Source organism: Manacus candei, unplaced genomic scaffold (genome assembly GCF_025592945.1).
Source record: "Manacus candei isolate 608988 ecotype Guabito, Panama unplaced genomic scaffold, ASM2559294v1 h1tg000003l, whole genome shotgun sequence".
Lineage (NCBI taxonomy): Eukaryota > Metazoa > Chordata > Aves > Passeriformes > Pipridae > Manacus > Manacus candei.
The window spans coordinates 8,240,424-8,259,859 of NW_026138051.1; the positions used below are offsets into that span (position 1 = coordinate 8,240,424).

Genomic DNA, 19,436 nt, shown 5'->3' on the forward strand with positions numbered 1-19,436 from the left:
AATATGCATTTATACTAAACTTGGCTTTTCAGCATTTATTGTAATGATTCTTCTAAATATTTTCACAGTGGGACTCTGCAAATGTGTTTTTCATTTTTTTTGATAGTAAGCACAATGTTTCAGTCTGGGAGCAAAACCCTAATTCAAATATCCCTCCAATACATTTTCAGTAATTCTTACTTATCAAGCAATTAATCTCAGCCAACAGCCTATGCAGGCTATAAAACTCTAAATTAATAACAATCCAAAACCAACCAAGCAGTTTTCACCCACCTTGAAATATGATATACTCACAATATAATTAATACCATTGTGCCCAGATTTTCCTTGGGGTTTTGTTTATCCAAGCCATTTATAACTGAATGTATACTGTCTACTGTCCTAGGAAAAAGAAAGTGTTTTGGTAGGTTAGTCACAGAGCCATGTTCTCTGAGTTAACGCTTGTAGTTTTACTGTAATGTTGATGTCAGTATTGCTTAACAGGAATTCCTGGTTAAGAAAAAATTGAAGATAAAATCTGAATTTCAGCACAGGTTGTTCATTACCACAGGTCATTTGCCTCCTCACAGAAAGCCTCACTGTAATTGCAGCTGTACAGCAGCATCAGTAGGGCTCTCGAAGCCACACGACACAGTGGCCCACAAAGATGGGAAAGGCCTCCCAACAACCTGAGTCAGTGCAAAGCCACAGCAGGGGCACAGGGGAGGAAAGATTTTCTCAATCAAGTTTTCAAGATATTCAGTAAAATGTAACACATGTAAGCCATGCAAAAAATGGTCCCTCAGTTCCATGAGTAATTAAGGTGATGTTGCTGGAGTGGCTCTTCCCATCAGACCCTTTGGAGAAGAGGACCAACATCCTTCATGATTCAAGAGCTGAGGCGAATCCAGCTGCTCTGCACAGGACTGGCACAAAAAAGCCTCAGGGGCAGCAGTGGAAGTGCTTCTCTAGCCCATTCTTTGACATCTGGCCCTGCCAACAGGAGTCAGTCGTGCCCAAAGCAGGGGGTAACAGAGAACACTGTGACAACTCACTGCTCACACACAAACCACTGCAGAAAACACTGCAAAAGCCAGAAAAACCTCCAGCTCCCCCTCTGCTCTATGAAGAGCCAATCTTCCCTCAGGTGGGCCCTACACATCATGTGCTTGAACTTGCACACCTTGAGAGGCAGAGCAGAGTCTCTTCCAAGCAGTTCCTGAATACTGTGGCAGCAAATGTCACTGCTCCGTGCAAGGTTCCATCCCAGCTACAACCCTTCAGCTCGACAATTCACATGCACATGGTAATCAAGTGCCCAGCTGTAACTCAATCCCAACCCTTTGTAAGGACATTTTTGTTAGTTTCAATAAAACAAACATAAAACGTAACTAAAATCCGGGCCTCAGGTTAACAACAGTGCTTTGAAAACTTGTCCTGTAGCTTCAGACTGCATGCACAGCTAACAAAAACAAACACTGGACCACTGTGGTCAAAACTAACCAGGCCATGTTAAAAGAAATGTTTAAATACTCTAATTAAAAAACAAACAAACAAACAAAAACAAACCCAAAAGAACCCAAACAAAAAACAAAACCCAAACCCAAGCTGTAATAATTTAAAAACTTTTTATTGTGCTACAAGCCTTGGATCAAGCCTCAGAACAAATCAAAAAAAACCCAGACAGCTACTAATCTGTAGAGACACAAACTCCAGCTTAGTAAATCAGGGTTATGGTTTGGGCCCCATGTTTCAAGGCAGTGAGAAAAAGCTACATGTGTAACAAAAACTTTGACTGTCTGTGTTTTCCTTGCTTTAGCCTTCTGTTTCTAAATGAGGTATGTACTTTCCATGCTCTCTAAACAACACACTTCCAGGAAGTGTTATTGAAAACCCTTTCTTAATAGTTTTGCTGTTACAAATAAAATGGAAGATTTTACACAGAAGCCACTGTAAGAAAGTTACTGAATACTGATATTGAAATATATTGTATAGCTCCTAAGTAACTCCTCTATAAAAATCAACTCCCAAGGCATCTTTGTCCTGCTGCTAACCTCCTTTTCAAAGCCCCTGTGCTTCCATGTATTTGCATCCCTCTTTTCTATGTCTTTAAACACCTAAAACACCCAGTATCAGCAGCCATGGAACTTCTCAGTTTAAGATACTGAAAAATCAAAGTAATTTGAAAAAACTATCTTCCTAATTTGAGCTGTCAGAATTTGATGACTATGCTAATTATTTTTTCACATTTAGTCTGAATAGAACTCTAATTGTATTAAAAAAAAACCAACAAAAAACTAAACCTACAGAGCAGTTATTTTGTCATCTCACTAACAGGCTTTTAACCCTTTAATGTCCCCAAGTGATTACAAGTTGAATTGCTATATAGCTGCATCTTTTATAATATTATATGAAAAAGATGCAATAAGGGATATGTTTTTATAAACACAGAAGGATACCTTTTAAAAGTTGCCAAGCTTTAATGTGAAGCATTTATGCTCTGCTCCACATTACTTGGACCATGTGTTTCCTCTCCATGTCAAGTTTAAAAGGTATTATTTGTCACCTACTTTCCAGCTTTTCTCAGACATTTTACATACTGTATTTACACCCCAAATCATCTCCTTACAAGGATTTAGTTTTGTACCAGTTTAAGCAAATTTGGTCAGTCTCTTTCCCAGCCAGGCCTCTGTTGCCACGTGCCAAGTCCTGCAGCCTGTGAGTTGGATCCAGCTGATCCAAACAGCCTCTCCCGTGACCCAGGACAAGGTTAGGTAACCAACCATCTGCTTAAGCAAGTCAGCAAAACACAGTTTGCCACCTTAACTAAAAAAGCTATTTCAGGCATGATACATCAGCTCATGAGCTAACAACCCCCCTGCAAATAATTTCCCAGGAAAAGTACAGAAAACCCTCCCTGCAAGGGGTGCAAGGAACAGCCCGTGAGAACTGCCAGTCCATATCTGTCCTGAAAAATCTCTGCATGCAGGACATCTGAAACTCTCAACTCTTCACAAAGGCACAAGAAGGCAAAATAAAACATCTGTGCTGAATTCTTTACGAATTTCTACTCATCATCTATTTGTAAGACAAAATTCTATCAGAAAAAAATAGCAAAATTAATGTAGTTTAATTTTATAACTAAACAACTTTAATTTATACAAACAATAGATTTTATTTCCTCTCCAATTAAAATATGTTCATTATGCCTAATAACACTGTGGTTACATTAATAACAGTTTAGTTATAAAACAAAAAACAACAGAAAGCAGCCTTCTGTTATAAATTATTTTTTTTCCAGGTGAAAATCAAATACTGCTCAAGGAACAACTAGGTTGCACTTCATTTTACATATTCATTACATCACACAGCATAGATTAAAAAAATAGAAAAGGTAGATATTAAATTTCTGTGTATTTGATTTAAAACTTTTACCATGTGAAAAACTATATTCTCTATATTCTATATTCTAAATCTTTTAGTGTGTAGAACTCAAAAGTATATACATAGAACATAGTACTCCACAAAACAAGGAAGTCACATAATAAAGAAGAGTAACCATAAAACAGCTGTACTAAAATACAAAGCTGTGATACTTTTTTAATTGGAAATGGAGTCTAGTATGAAAACATTTGAGTATTTTAAGATGATTCTCATTAGAATAGTCCTTAACTTGCTCACTCCTCTCATGAAGGGCACAAGGTGCATAAAATCTCAATTTCTGTTTAGTTCTCAAAAATCCATGACATTAATGTACATTTTATATACAGAGGGATTTTTGTGGAAAATGGATGGCTAAAACTTCAGTTTACTGAAGCCAATTCATACATCTAAACCCGAAAAAATAGACAAGGAGACACATATCAAAACAGACAAACTTACAAAGCAGAAGAAGTAAACAGAAGGTGAAGTGTTCAGCAGCAGGTTTGTGTGTATATTCTGAATTATGTCACAACCACAGTTAGAGAAATAATATTTTCAATCTTACATAACATTTTTAAGAAGTTAAAATCTCAGCTATAATACACATGTATACAACAGCATTTTAAATTAACTTACTTACAAATTTTATACAGGGATAGGCTCTTTATACAACTGTATTTGCATAAACTTCAGTCATACAGAGTCCTACCAAAGTGAAGCAAAGGAATGATCACATAAAGGTTTGCATCATTTGGGCTTTCAGTCTATGAACTGAAGTTACAAAATATACATATTTACCTTTTTATATTGCTTTTTACGTACAAAAAAATTCACTTCAGAAAAATAATTGAAATAATTTTTGAAGTGTTAAAACACATAGAGTTTGACAGCAGAAAAATCTAAATACTGCCATATGGTTACATCCTGGAATTAACTGCATTTTTAACATTACATTGCACATATTTAAAGCAATAAAGCAGGAAACATTTGCATCCCTAGTGCTGTGTATTTCACTAATACATAAAAATGTCCTGTTTTCTCATAATATCTGTACGACACAGAGGGCATTCACTGAGTACTTGAGCACATTCCTTACAGGCAACTAAGTGACCACAGGGAATGAAGACAACTGACACATCTTTAGCCATACAGATTTTACAGAGCTTTTCTTCTTGCAAGCGTCTTAACTTCTCTTCAGTGCTGAGGTCTGAGGAAAAAAACACATAAAAAGAAGTTAACATACTCAGTAACAATCAATCTCATTCTTTTTTTTTCTCTTTACACACAAGGACAATGTTTTCTTCATATGATTTAAAGGTCACCCTTAAAAAGAACAAAATTAAATATTACAAGAGAGAGGAATCCCAGTTGCAGCATAGAATCCTCTTTTTTTCCCCCTTCTCATCTCATTACATCTCCCAAGCCAACACAAGCAGGGAGTTTAGCTATCTATATCTGTAAGAGCTTGAAACCACCAAAATAATGTCCAGCTGCATTGCAAGTTCTTTTTGCCCATAATGCCCATTAGAAATCTTATTTAAAGGAGTAGGCTGGTAAGATCTCTGCCTACCATGCCACCCATATGCTTGTCTTAAATTACAAGTCTCCTGAATCAGAATTCCTGGGTTTGGTCTATTTGCAGAGTGCACCACAAGGGCTTTCTGAGCATGACTTGCACATCCCAGCAAAGCTGGAACACAAATAACTGAAAAGAAACACCATTTAGAAGTACAATTCTTCTCATTGGCCAAGAAGGAAAATGCTTCTACCCCAAGCAAAATTATATACTGAAAACTAACCAATCCCCTACTAAGACTTTTTCATACTGAGCACACTGAATATGACACTGTATCACTGTGACCATTTCATTTTGCCACAAGATACCCCACACCTATAGTTACTCTTGCTTTCACATGTAATTGTCACAATTTTGGCTTTTTTGTTAGCACATATAACCTTTCCCAGAAGCACACTAGACTTTCAGTATCACACATTTCTGAGGTACTAATATTACTTATTTTATAAATTATACTTATAAATGCTGCTACACTCAAATATTTTAACACCCTCTTTGTTCAGTTTTTTGAATGTCCAAACACAAATCCCTTGAATTTTAAGTTACAATACTGTAACTTCACCTTAGGTAAGGCTGGGATCAGAGGGTAGGATAAACAGATAACAACAAAAAGTATTTCACAGACTAAAGAGCTGATATGAAAGTACACACAGAGGTTTTGTAATTGAATAAGCTCATCTTGCTCAATTGGGATTTCATTTGGTTCTTCTTCCCTTGTATTTTCTTTCTGAGCACTTAAGTCTGCTACCAGATCCTCAACAGAGGTGTGACTTTCTCCAGTCATCTGCAATCTCTTTTCCATGGTGTTCCTAATCTCAGACAAACTGAAACCCATGGCTATGGCACTTTGTACCAAAGGATTCTGTAAGAGATCATCTAAAACAAGAAATTAAAAAAAAAAAAATAAAAACAATTTAACAAGGATGAACCTAATTATTGGACAGTATTCACTACAGTACTCTAAGAGATGTTTGCAAATACGTAGCCAAAGGAACCATATTTCCAATTTGAGAATTTTGCTACTTTTAGGTATTTGGTAACATTAGTTTTAATTCAGTTCAGGGAAGAAAAAAAAAATCATACATATGTTGAGAGAAACCAATAAACAATTTGAATTTATAAAACCAAAACACAGCACCATCAGCAAGCAAGCAGGTCTATCCATGGTAAGACACAACACTACTTTGGGAAAACATTTTTCAGCATGTTGGACCTTCCTCTTACTTATCAAAATTGTTCAAAGAGTAAAATTTTTTAACCTGATTTTCACACTCATAAATGAGCAGTGTGAGAGATTTCTTAAACAGGTTTTGTGTAACCACTCTTAGTAGCAACAGCTCTCATTCCCTGGGATGAAGCTGCTTGACTGTCCTCCTCCTACCCCTTTAACTGTCCCGTCCTTTTATTGCTTGGTATTTGTGAAAAGCATTGCAGGAATGTGAAATACTGGAACACATAACAAACTACTTCAGCTTTCTCAGCTTCCTAGTCCTTGCCATTTAACAGCCCAACTCTTCCTGCCCCATGAAAAAGGATTCAGTTCAGTATTCTTTAACATCCATCCCACAGCACTGCTAATTCAATACTTGGTGTACACTCACTGGCTGTCAGACTGCATCCTATACATTCTTCTTCCATGGTTCAGCAATCTCCACTTTACAATATTTACCAAACCATGATTCTATTTCCCCTGAGAGAAATAAAATTCATTCTGCAGTTCTTTAGAAGCAACGTAGCAATGGAAGAGTATCATCCAACAATTTGCCTGTCATGCTTTATTTAAAAATGTAATAGGGTTATTTTTAAATCTAACCATTTCCTTCACTATACATTCAAATATGGATATTCCAAAATAGGGGGGAATACCTTTAGGAAGTATTGTCCCTTCAGCAGCTTCTGTCTAAAAGTGAAATACAAAAAGACAAAATTACAATTCTGAAGAAGTAGAAGGAAACCTATACAGTTACAAAACAGAAAATAGCTATTTGATCTCCATTATTTTTTAAATCCACTCTGAACAATTGCAAAATGATCAGTATTTTGTTATCTCTTTCATACCGTTTGTAACAAGAAAAGAAAATTTATCTGTTTTTAATCATCATAAACCTTAGGTTCCCAGGTTATAAAACAAATGGCACTTGTTCAGTACCCAATAGACAACAAATACAGAGTACCCTGGCTTTGTTCCATGATCCAGCTACAGAGAACTGGGAGACTAAACTCTGATTGACAGAACCAAAACCTACTTTGATGTCTTTCACTTTCTGCCAATGAAAAAAGCAGCAGGAGAATTAAATGACAGATACATAAGAAGAGTAACTTCATATGAAAATTATGTTAAGACTTTTTCTATTTTAACAAAACGATTAATAAGCAAGACACTTACTGTTGGATCACTACACGCGTCTCTTAAGTGAACATTATTTATAAATTCTATCCCCTTTTCCTTGCTCAAAAACCTGCACCTAAAAATGAAAATATTTAGTTTTACTAAAACCACATAAGAAGCAAAAATTTATTACATAACTTTGGAAGCTTTGATAAATTTCCTACATAATTCAGAATGCTGGCTTTTAAAATCTCTAATGTTTAGTCAACATCTGTGACGTTATTGAAACATTTCTAGAAATATCTTAATCGCTTAAGCAGTACTTTTCTTTCTCACTTTCTTTGGTGAAACAGAAAGCTGAAGAGTTATTGGCCATGACAGATCATGCCACAGGTTTAAAAAGGTAAAGACCAATTAAAACCAAACATTATGTTAAAATGCTGGTTCTTTTAGCCTTTTGCAACCAAAGCAGTCACTGGTAAGACAGGTGCCTTACATGCTTGCTTTCACTATTTTCCAGCCAGTCTCAGCCACTGGGTAGAGCTCTTCCCTACCAGAAGATGTAGGGAATGCCACAACTCCTTGGTAGTAGTTCTCCAGCTCCAGCTCACCTTTGGGGACACAGACAGCAGCTGTGAGACTGACACTGCCACTGACGTGCCAACAACCCCCCAAACAGGACTCTTGATGACCTGAGAGGATCTAATCAAATCTGACATAGTTTAAGCAACCTAAACCAAAATCAAACCCAAACCAAGAGGAGTGAAATGTAGCAAGAAAACACATCTTAACCATTTGCTGCACCAAGCCAAAAACTTGGAATTGTATCTCTTTCGAGTGGCAGAGGCTAATAATTAAAATCTGCCTGTACCACTATTGGAAAAGGGAACAGCTAATACATAAATACCAATCTCAAACTTCCACAGAGCCTTTCACCACAAAAGAGAAATTTGGCAGCAAACACATAAAAGACATTGATTTTATCAGTGTTACATAAGTAACTGAGACTTTGTACTTGGACAGCTTCTGTCCACTTGTAAGAATTACTGAGTCATAAACTGTTCTTCCTTTCCTCAAAATAGATTTAAGACAACATTGTCAGTCTTTCTAAAAAGCGCTTCTGGGTCTGGAATCCTTCATCCTTTAAATTATACAGAACTGTGTTTTGAATTCCATGCCACTGCCGACTGCTTCAGCTTTGTTTGCACTGTGACAGAAGCTTAGTCATTTTGTATCCTGGTATAAGTTACAAACATTGACATGTATGTAGCTAATAAGATAACCATTAGATGTAGCACTTGGACAATGAGAAGAAAAATCAGATAGATATTCACAAAACTACATAATTCTTCTTGCTAAGAGACCAGTTAAGTCCAGATACAGAAATCTTTCCTTCCCTTTAATAATGCCTAGAAATAAGCCAACATAAAATTATTTTCATAACTTTAATTATTAAGCCATAATCAACCTTCTGAAACCTTTATTAGTATGCTCTGTCATTAAAATGCAACATACTGTAAATAAGACTCAGACATGCACCAAGAAAAGAGTAAAAAATGCCTTACCCAGGAAACCATTTGGCATGTTGATCCCATGGATCTTCATTTTCCTTCCATTCTCGCAATCCTCCACCACAGTGGAAACACACAACATGATCACCATTACCTGAGCAAACACACAAGAATTTCTAGTAAGCATAACATCAAGTTTGCAACTAAAATGTTACATTACTAAGAAATGAAATGTTTATTTTACTGATTTGCAATTTCAACTAAAAAGAACTCCATTTTAACGGAGGACGACACACATGATTTAAACCAAATGTTCAGGAGATAACTGAGCTTAAAAAAATACAAAATAAGAGTAGCATGAAGTTTTCCTGAATTTTATTTAAGTTATTATAGATAAAAAGCAAAAGCTAAAAATAATCTATTATTAAGTAACTCCATCCAATAGTAAACAAGCCCTGAAGATAGCCACAAAGAATTAGGGAGGTTTATATGTCTTTTTGGCCCTTCATTTCCATGTTAAGTTCAACAGGCCCTATGCAGCAGTAGCATAACCAGCTGAGGAGAATTGCATTCTCTCTGTTCTAGCACTGTGTCTACTGTAATCCAAGACTGCACCAGAAACTACTTAGATATTGTGTTTATTGAGATGGGAGGAGGTATGGACAGAGTTTCTCTAGAGGGTTAAATTATTCTCAGGCCACAGGAAACAGTTTTCACAGAAGTCACCTGAACAGCCACGGGTCTGATAAGCTGGTGCCCAGTTACAACACCTTCACAATACAGATCTCTTGGTACTTCTAGGAATTTAAGAAGAAATCAATAAAAACACTTCTGCTGGGTACAAATATTGTCCATGTATAACCCATACAGGAATATATCAAAGGTTATTTATGGCCACAGGTTGAACAAATGGAATCAGATTAAAAAGTTCTTCCGAGAGCTACTAAGAGAAGTCAATTAAGAAGAGAGCAAGAGATTACCCCTTTTCTTTGTGACCTCACACTTTGCACTCATACAGCACCTCTCAGAGAGGAATTTCAAAGGTCTTTAATGGCACTGCGCAATTCCCCCTAACTGGGAAACCAATGCACAGAGACACTGGAGTCTTATCTAAGTCAAACACTACATGTTTAAGAGTAAAAGCTCTTCCACTGGCATCAGTGTCTTCATAAAGCTTTTACAGCAGGCAGTAGTGGCATCTGCTAGTTCTGGATGTCCACATGCCATAATAATGCAAACATGTGTTAACAAAGTAAAATGGCACACAACCTGCATTGTCTTGTTCCCAGGCCTCTGTGCAGGCCACAGGCCCACTCCTTACACCTCAGGTCTCGAGGACAGCAGTTCATGTCTTAAAAAATACTAACTCCAATAACTGTCATTGTGAAATATGTATTATGAGGGTTTTAGCTGGCATGGAAAACATTTGGCTGTTTTACTGCTAGAAGTAAATTTATGACCAAGTTTCTATTTTGCTATTAAACATACCTGATATAATGTACATAATGTACTTAAGACACGAGAAGTGTGAGAAGTAGTTAACAGAGTAACACAATTCTGGCAAATCATTGCCTATTAGAATTTTTAAAAATGCCCTTTTTTTCCCTAACAAGACATTTTCTCATATACAATTCCTTTGTAAAAGGTATTAGCCATTCTAAGGTCTGGCTTACCTATGCTGTAGAATCCAGCTTCTGCAAGTTGCTCCTTGTCAACAGGATATATCCAAGACAAAAACGTTTGTAAACGTCTTCCATATTTTGCCATAGATGGATTCCTTGGGTGCTGTGCATTGTTCAGGCCACTTATCCCAAATTCATCAGGAACAGATTCACTTGGAACATTTCCAACATCCCGGCCCAGTACAAAAAGGCATTTGGGAAAATGCCTCTTGTGTTCTGACCAAGCTCTGTCAGTGGGTTCCCAGTTCTTCAGTTTTCCACCACAACAAAAACACGCCACTTGATCACCAACACCTGTATAATAAAATCCAGCATTAGCTAATTCCTGTGGTGTCAATTGGTCATTGAGGGGCCAGTTGTGAAAAGACTTTAATCTTGTTTCTTCGCTGCACATAGCAGGGTTCCTAGGATATAAAGTATCTGACATATCCACAACCTGCCTAGTTCTCAAAAGGTAATCTGCCTCCACGTCAGGGTCATCCAGGGCACACAGGAGGGCTGAATTGCTGGAACCATTTTCAGTTCTGTGCTGGTAGTTCTGGCCTACAGGATCCACATCATCTTCCAGAAAAGCAGAGTCGGTAATAAATTTGCAGTTTGGGGAAAGCTGTTTGTGCCTCTCAACTGCAGAATCCCCAGATGCCCATCCTTCAATAGTTGCATGGCAACTGAAGCACTCCACTTTGTCACCTTCTCCAGTGTAAACAAAGCCAGCTCGTGCCAGTGCTAAGGCCGACACCGGGCAGCCGAGGGGAAAGCCAACAAACGTGCCCAGGCGACAGCGTTCCTGTGCCCATTCCTGGCCACAGTCCGTGTCTGGGGTGGCACAGCCCGAATGATGTGGGACATTACACGTCATCTCTGCATAGCCAGAGCTCTCCTTTAGGTTTCCTAAACAAAGAATATCTGGTTTAGTTTCACAGACAGAAGGACAGATCACACCCAGACACAAACTGGAAACTGGCTAAATTCAACTCCCCTTTCTGTATTAAAATGACTCTTCCTCTTCCCTCCCATCTCACCCATTATGTGCCACACAGAGGCAAACACCATAACACTAAAACCAAAATAATTTAAAAAATATGTAAAGAAAGGCAGAAATATCAAGATGTTTGACAGGCCTATAAACATTTACCTGGAAAACCCACCGGTTTATAGCTTTAAAAGCTATAAAAACAAAATATTTAACAAAACTTCTGAGTAAAACACTGCCAAAAGACTTCTGAACCCAAAATACAAAGTTACTCAATTTAAAATACAGGTCTGAACCAGACCATATTTGCAGGATTTTAGAGCCCACTTCTCAAGCACAACTACCTATTATCCCCATATGAAGGCCATGACCCCCACCTCATTTAAAAGAAAACCAAAAAACCCCAACCAAAGAAACAAAAAAAAAAACCTTTTGTACTTCTGCTATATTGTAAAGACATACCTCAATTTATCTTTGAGCAAAATATCTTGTTAAATAAACTACTAGGTGTTTCACTAGGGCATTTTAACAACGAGCTGTGCACTGCTTTCAAGATCAGTGCCTTGGCATTAATGTTCACGCCCAGCACATTGCTTCCACTTTTCCATGCCCTACCTACACTCTCTTACCAAAAATTCCTGTGCCTCTGCCATCACCTCACCACCTGTTGCACACTCCTATTCCTCCCTACACTTTCCCAGGGTGAGTATCAACTGCTAGTCCTGCCCCATGTCCTTTCTGCAGAAGGCTGCTAAGGGAGCTCAGACAAGCCCCATCTCTCCTGAGGACAAAAGGAATCAACTTGGCTACAGCAGGTCTTGTGCAAGAACCACAAACTGTCACAGTCATTGCCTTCATCCCAGTATGGAGGAAATCAGAGCACAGGAAAACTTCACCCCTTGTCCAGACAAGTGCGGTGATATTATTGACTTAGAAAGTCTTGGCTATTGCTCATACACATCTCAAAGTGGTAAATTAAATTATTGTGAGACTGCCCAAATCAAATTCTTAGCACAAAGCAGTAATAATTCAGCAATTAGTAAAAAGGAAGAACAGAATACATATTTATTTGAACAAGTGTCCTTCTCCATTTTCCACATGAATCCTGAAATATATCTATTTCCAGTCCTCATCTAAGTTAGGCGAGCAGGTAAAAATTCAGCTTCCTCAATGCCTGCATTAATATTGATTATACTTTCTGTGAGGTCAATGCAGATGTTATAATCGTAACAATTGCTTATATAAAACCAGATTTAGTTTCTACTGGAAGGACAAAAGCATTTTCAGAGTTCAGAAGGGAGAGGGGGAAATTAAAATGCCTGTGCATTGCAGGATTGCTGCATCCCCTGCCAAGATGACAAAGATAATTAACATACAAGCAGGAGAGAAAACGTGACATTAGAGACCCAGCACGAGTGCTTCATGTAATCACAAGACTTCCCAGCACCAGCTTTAATTCCTTCTGTATGTCAGCTCATGACTAATGTAATGACACTAGAAATTATACTGTAGCTTTCTGGTTTAGCTTAGCAAACTCAAAAATAGCCTCTAAATAAATTACATTGACTGACCTACAAATCTGACCTATATGCTTGTTTTGATTTTGAAGGGCAAAAAAACCCAAACAAGTAATTACATGTAGTAATATGAAAGCTGTCACAAAACATGTATTTTTATATACACATATATTGAAAACAAGTGGATTTTCATAACAGAAGTTTAAATATTCATTAAGCATTGAGGCAAACTCCTTGCTTGTGTAAGCATTGGTTTATATACAACATTAGTACTACTTTAAATGCAGCATCAAGTTCAATTATTTCTATTTCAAACAAGTGTTAAAAATAAACCTATTCAAAGTGTAAAATCACAAGTAGTTCAGGAATAGTATTTCTGCACGGGTATTTTAACAGTTGCCTTACTCCATTTAGTTGGAATAATGATTTAAGCAATATCCTGCATCATAACAGCTCTCAGACAGGTATTACCTGCAGAAGAAAAATGACTGAAGGTAAATTTTTGAATAGTTTATGGCTAAGAAACATAATTTCACAAAAATCAGCCACCTAAGACAGGTATAAAAGACTTTATAATACATACCAGGAGCAAACCTGTGTTCAGAGTATGTATGCAGAGGTTAATTAAGCCTTTCTGCATAGGTTTTAATTAAGTACATGTGACTCAAAAGTAGAACATCCAGAAATGTTAAAGACCATCTTCACTTATAAAACCTAGCTATTTTAACTATTATTGAAGTATTAAATATTTCCTTATACAGTGAGTAAACAAAATCTATTTTAGCCTGAAAAGCTTCCAGAAGTTGAGCCAAGTTTAATCCTACTTTTAAAGATCTGAAGGCAATTTGTCACATCACCCATTTCCAAGCCAAAGTATCCATTTAGATAGTCCATTGATTATGTTTTAGCAGAAGAGATAAAAACAAAAATTTATAGAAAAAAATGTTAACTTATTGAAAATGCAAAATTTTATACAGTGGTTCTGCAAAAAACCCCATGATTAAATCAGCTTAAAAAATATTAACAGGTATGATTTCATGCAAAAATATGACATTATCATATTACCTAGATCTGAAATATTTTGAAGGAAAAGTACAGAACCCACTGTCCCTTTCAAGTATATTTTATTAGATATGGTTATTTCTAGCCCTAACCCTAAAAGAGATTGGCATTTTAAGGAGTTATTTTTAACTCTTCCACATGACAAGCATGGCAGTAACCTCCAAATAAGAAATCTACTTGCACAGCCTCATGTTCCTGACCAAAGGGTACACGAACATGGAGCTTCTACCCCTTGCCTTGCTGACTGTAAGAGCAATATTAGTGTTTATTGTTGACTGAATTTTGAAATGTGAGTAGTGCACCAAGTAAATATCAAACAGAACATACTGTACTGGCTGACACATGGATTATGCACATGTCACTTCAATGAACTTCAGTTTCTGCCTGCTCAGCTGCAACTAGATCAAGGAAGGTGCGTGCTGCTAACTGGAAGTGTACTTAAAAGGATTAAAACCACGAGAAACACAGGATTTATGTGAACAGTCTTTACAAATTTTAGCATATTTACATCTAATTATCGATAGCAATTTTTAAAAAAATTCTGCCTAGAGATATTTTACTTTATTTTAGAAAGAGGGTGTGTGTCTACAGAATGCCTCTTGATTCAGTGCCAAAGGTTACATAACCCATCAGCTCAGCTTCATCTGTCTGTTCTTCAGACAGGTCCTACTTAGCCTCCCACCAGGGTCAGTCATCCCAGGAAGTCAGTCAGCTGCTCAAGGTTACAGTAAGCTATTATATCCTCCTAATTTTTTACTTTAGTCACACAGACTCTTACACTCTCCCCATCTTTGAAAACTACATTACCAGGCCAACAGAAACATACCATTCTGAGAATTATTTTCACATTGTATTTTTCTTCATGAAGAAGTAATATGGGTACAGAATAGAGCAATAAACAAGAAAAATGGATTCATGGCAAGGCTCTCCATAGATAAGGGTGGGACAAATTTGCATCTGCTAAGGGCAGAGAAAAAAAGGAATTGTTTTTGTGAACTTGCAAGTTAAATGTCTTCAGAAGAACTGCAGCTGTATGTATGAGAATGAAAGATTAAATATCAGCCACTATAGGAAAAACTGGCATGCTGTAGCCTAAGTAAGTTACTGCTCCTTTGGCTAAGGAACAAAAAAATTACCCAGTCAACAGGGGTTAGTAAGGAGAACAACCAAGAGTAAAAAATGCCCATCAAAACTTGCAGTGCCCTGAGTATGAACCATGCTTCAGGATTAGTGCTACATCCTTTTACAAATCCTTTAAACTTAAAGAAAAATACGGGAAAACAGGGCTTCTTTCATAATGATATAATGATAGAGTGCTTTAGCTACAGCATGATTAATGCCTGGATTCTAAAGCCAAGTTGCAAGAGCACCCAAGTTCAGGGAGTCCGGCGGCTCCTGCCTCGCCCCTGCCAAGGGCGTTCCCTGCCCCAGCCAGGGCTCCTGCCCAGCCAGCTGAGCTCAGGGCACAGTCACCCCACTGCAGCCTGGGGCACAAACAGCACCCTGAGATTTTCTGCTGTCATGGCATGAATGTTTTGCTATTAAAGAATGAGAAGAATCTGCATATATATTTTACGTATGTACATATATATATATATATACATATGTATTTAGACAAATACCATCTTGTAACCTTGGAAATCCGTCTTGAATTATCCTCTGTATTTTAATCTTAAATTCGAATTGGGGATTAATTCTTATTATAATATTGTACTAAAAATGAAAGTTGCACCTGTTGAAAACACTCTGCTTACCTTTCTATTTAATAAGAAGCTCAGCAAAACATAGAAGGAGAAAGACAATGATCTGCAAGATAGGTGCAGCTTCATTTTACATTTTTAATGATAGGAGTGACACTCCATTCAAGCTTTGCAGCATGCCTTCTTCAGTCTTAACAGCCTTTTAATCTTCACACACAGCTACTTTTTCATGTTCATAAATCTTGCTATTTCTAGAGCCTGACTTTCAATCACCATGTTCAGAATATTTTGGATTAGAACTCCATGAAAAATACCACATGCTATGAAAAATAAAAAGCAGCAAAAGACTGTACACTGTTAGTTGCTGAAACAAAAAAATACAAAAGGTACTTACAATAGTTCTCCCTAAGAAATTAGTATCCAATCAGACCAAGTATAGCAATAGATTAATCAAAGCAGATACTGGTTTCATCCCTATTTTCCAACAATCTTTAGAACAAATTCCAGTATTTACATTCCTGTTGATAGAAAAAAAACCAGAGGTTAAAAAACTTCTTTTTCACATAATCTTCAGCTTTGTTTCTGAAGGCACAACTTCAAAACTATGACCAAAACAACATTTTAAAATTGTCTTTCGGTCAAGAAATCCAAATTAAAATATATTCTTAAATTGAAAGAGTCTGAGGTCAGGGAAAGTCTGAGATGTAGATGTTTTACTAAAACTAGCAAGGCACATAAATTGGAGATACCTCAGAAAATCCAAAGAAAACAAAACAAAATCCTGGAATTAAAAACTAGAGGGCAGCAAAAAGGAGAAAAACTGTAACAGCAGATAGAATAACATCCCATGACCCAGACTTCTCTCTCCTAGGAAATTCTGTATCTGATTACAAGTTGGATTTTCTGGAACTCTTCAGCTCCCTAATGCTGTCTCACCCACCCTGGGAGGACAGCAACAGACACAGAGGCCCTATCACATGTACACACTGCAATGAAATCCATTTTCATACTTCTAAAAATCGAGATATGATCACATATTTTTTTTTATTTTTCTGATAAGAAACACAAGTCTGCCTCATATCAGTGGAAGCAGTCAAAAAATACCACAACCAACCAACCACCCTCATCAGAATTCTTTCACTTTTGCTGCTGGTTACAAAGGGCAAGGTCAGAGGAGGAGCAGAACAATCATTAACTTGTTCCTTTGCCCTTCTTGGCCAATGCTGTGGGTGCCAAGCTTTCTATGGATGGAAGTAGTTGGGGGTTCTTTAAAGGACTTCAAAGAAAACTGCAAAGCAATCAAGCAGATAGCAAAATGAAGCAATTAAGAAAATGAAACATATCCAAATAAAAGCTCAATCAACTAATCAATTACATGAAAACTTGTTTTCTTAGAGAGAATAGTTCACTGTTATCTTCTCTGTTACGTGGTGATTTACTTCAGGATAAACAATGAGAACATTAAATTAATACATTTCCTACTGCTCTTCATAAAGGTATTAAATTTAAAAAAAAGTATTTGACAAAAAAAATGATTTTTCATAGTTGGTTACTTTCCCTTCCAAATCGGCCTATTCTAAGATACTGTGGTTTCAAACTGTTCATTGAAGAAATGAAGCATCCTCCCAGTAAGCTACATGAAGCATAGCAAAGAAAAGAGCAATGTAAGATTGTAGCAGTGAAGGAGTCATGAAAACAGTCTGCAAACATATTTGTACTTTGTAGCAGGTGCAGATTAATAACAGTTTAACAAGACAGACATTACCTCGACTGAAATGAGTACTTGCAACCATTTAGAGGGCTTCTAGCAGGAAGACAGGAGCATCAGACAGTAGTACAGAAGCAGAAATAAACTTAAAGAGAAATATATAAGCGTAAAAGCATAGCCATTGTGCAAAAGAGAACTGCCTGAAGTTTCAATTACAGCTAAAAAAAATATTACCTGACTGAACTTCTCCCTGCAGAATTCTTAAGAACTACTGCGATCTTAACAAAGCAAAACTGAACAAAATCTCATTTTTATTAACAAGAAGCAGAAAGGAAATTCTAGAAAATCCGATGGGTCTAATAAAAGAAAAACAATAATGGAGTGGGCACGGCTGGGTTCGGGGCAGCCCCGGGCGGCGGCGGTGCCCGTCCCCATGGCAACGCCCCGCCGTGGGACCACCCCGCCGGGGCCGTGAGCGCCCGGGGGGACAGCGGCGGCCCCGCCGGCTCTCGGCACTCCCGGGGCACCGCCGTGAGGGCGGCGCGGGGGCACCGAGCCCCCTGACCCGGGCGGGGACCCCTCCGAGCCGCGCGGGGCAGCGAGAGCCGCCAGTGCGGGCAGCCGTGCAGCCCGACCCGCCCCGGGGTCCCTCCCGCTGCCCCCTGTCCCACCGCTGTCCCGGGCACTGCCGGGCGCGGCAGCGCTCCCCTGACAACTCACCGGACGCGTCCCGTCCCGCTCGGCGCGGCCCCGGCGCGGGAGCCGCTCCCGGTACCGCACGCTGAGAAGATGGCGGCTCCCGGCAGCCTCAGCGCCCCGCGGGCGGGAGCGGCGCCCCCTGCCGGGCCGGGGGGGGCGCGGCGGGGCGGCTCCGGCCGGCGGAGGGCGGCGCGTGGCGGCGGCGGCGGGAACTGCAGGGCGAGAGCCCTCAAACCCCTGAGCCCTCAAACCCCTGAGCCCGCTCAAACCCCTGAGCCCGCTCAAACCCCTGAGCCCGCTCAAACCCCTCAGCCCGCTCAAACCGCTCAGCCCGCTCAAACCCCTCAGCCCACTCAAATCCCTCAGCCCACTCAAACTGCTCAGCCCCCTGAGCCCACTCAAACCCATGAGCCCGCTCAAACCCCTCAACCCACTCAAATCCCTCAGCCCACTCAAACCCCTCAGCCCGCTCAGCCCCCTCAACCTCGCGTGTCTCGGTCCCCTCAGTGCCCCATGTGCACAATGGGGTTTCTTTGCAGTTTTCTTTGAAGTCCTTTAAAGAACCCCCAACTACTGTGCACAAGGGGGTTTCCGTACTTATGCCTCCCTGCATTATGTATGTGAGGTATGTATTGTATTTTTTCAGCTCGTGTTATTTACGCCATGAATAAGTAAAGAAACCAGCCAGTTATCTTGGAAAGTCAATGCTCTATAGCACACATGGTGGCACTTTACATACACACTCTTCTCCCAAGCCTGGTACTGCACAGGATTTCACACAAAATTAATTTCTTCCACTCTGGAAAGTAACTTTCTGTATATATTATCACATAGAGTTGATTTAAACTGCTGTTTTTCATTAAAAATGTCATTTAAAACAGTAATCTGAAGTGTCTGGGAACAGCGGTTTTGGCTGCAGCTCACTTGAAAAGACACTTTTGCTTAATGAAGGGGCAATACTTAGAGGCATAATGGGGAGCTGCCAACCACTGCCAATGTCTGACTAAGCAAAGTCCAGATGGTGGATTTGGAGGGATTTTCTGCACGAGGTTTGGGTTTGGTTTGGGTTTGGTTTGGTTGGTTTTTTTTCTTTCTGTGAAACATGAACATCTCGTAGCTTGGACAATTACCAAATGTTTCAGGTTATTTCATGCAAAAATGATCTCTTAACATCCTTCTATGGGAGGAGTTGGTAACATTTTTGAGATTACCTTAATGTGCACCATACTAAAATTTCTATTACAATTAGACTTCTTTTAACAAAAATTACTACTTCA

At 38.7% G+C, this 19,436-nt stretch overlaps 1 protein-coding gene across 8 annotated transcripts; it reads right to left on the reverse strand.

The window, feature by feature from the left end:
* Positions 1-1,593: 1,593 nt before the first annotated feature.
* XIAP (X-linked inhibitor of apoptosis) lies at positions 1,594-18,310 on the reverse strand. Of its 8 annotated transcripts, none has more exons than XM_051792840.1 (10): positions 18,181-18,310; positions 16,147-16,270; positions 14,879-15,009; positions 13,396-13,461; positions 10,492-11,391; positions 8,873-8,972; positions 7,365-7,443; positions 6,845-6,878; positions 5,630-5,854; positions 1,594-4,609 (listed from the first exon to the last, which is right to left on the reverse strand). In XM_051792840.1, exons 5-10 carry the CDS (start codon positions 11,357-11,359, stop codon positions 4,416-4,418), a joined length of 1,500 nt encoding a protein of 499 aa, XP_051648800.1. In that variant the 5' UTR covers positions 11,360-11,391; positions 13,396-13,461; positions 14,879-15,009; positions 16,147-16,270; positions 18,181-18,310; the 3' UTR covers positions 1,594-4,415. The 8 variants fall into 8 exon arrangements, with proteins under 8 accessions (XP_051648800.1, XP_051648780.1, XP_051648791.1 ...); XM_051792820.1 differs by having other exon boundaries at positions 14,879-15,012; XM_051792831.1 differs by lacking the exon at positions 13,396-13,461 and having other exon boundaries at positions 14,879-15,012.
* Between the last annotated feature and the right edge of the window lie 1,126 nt (positions 18,311-19,436).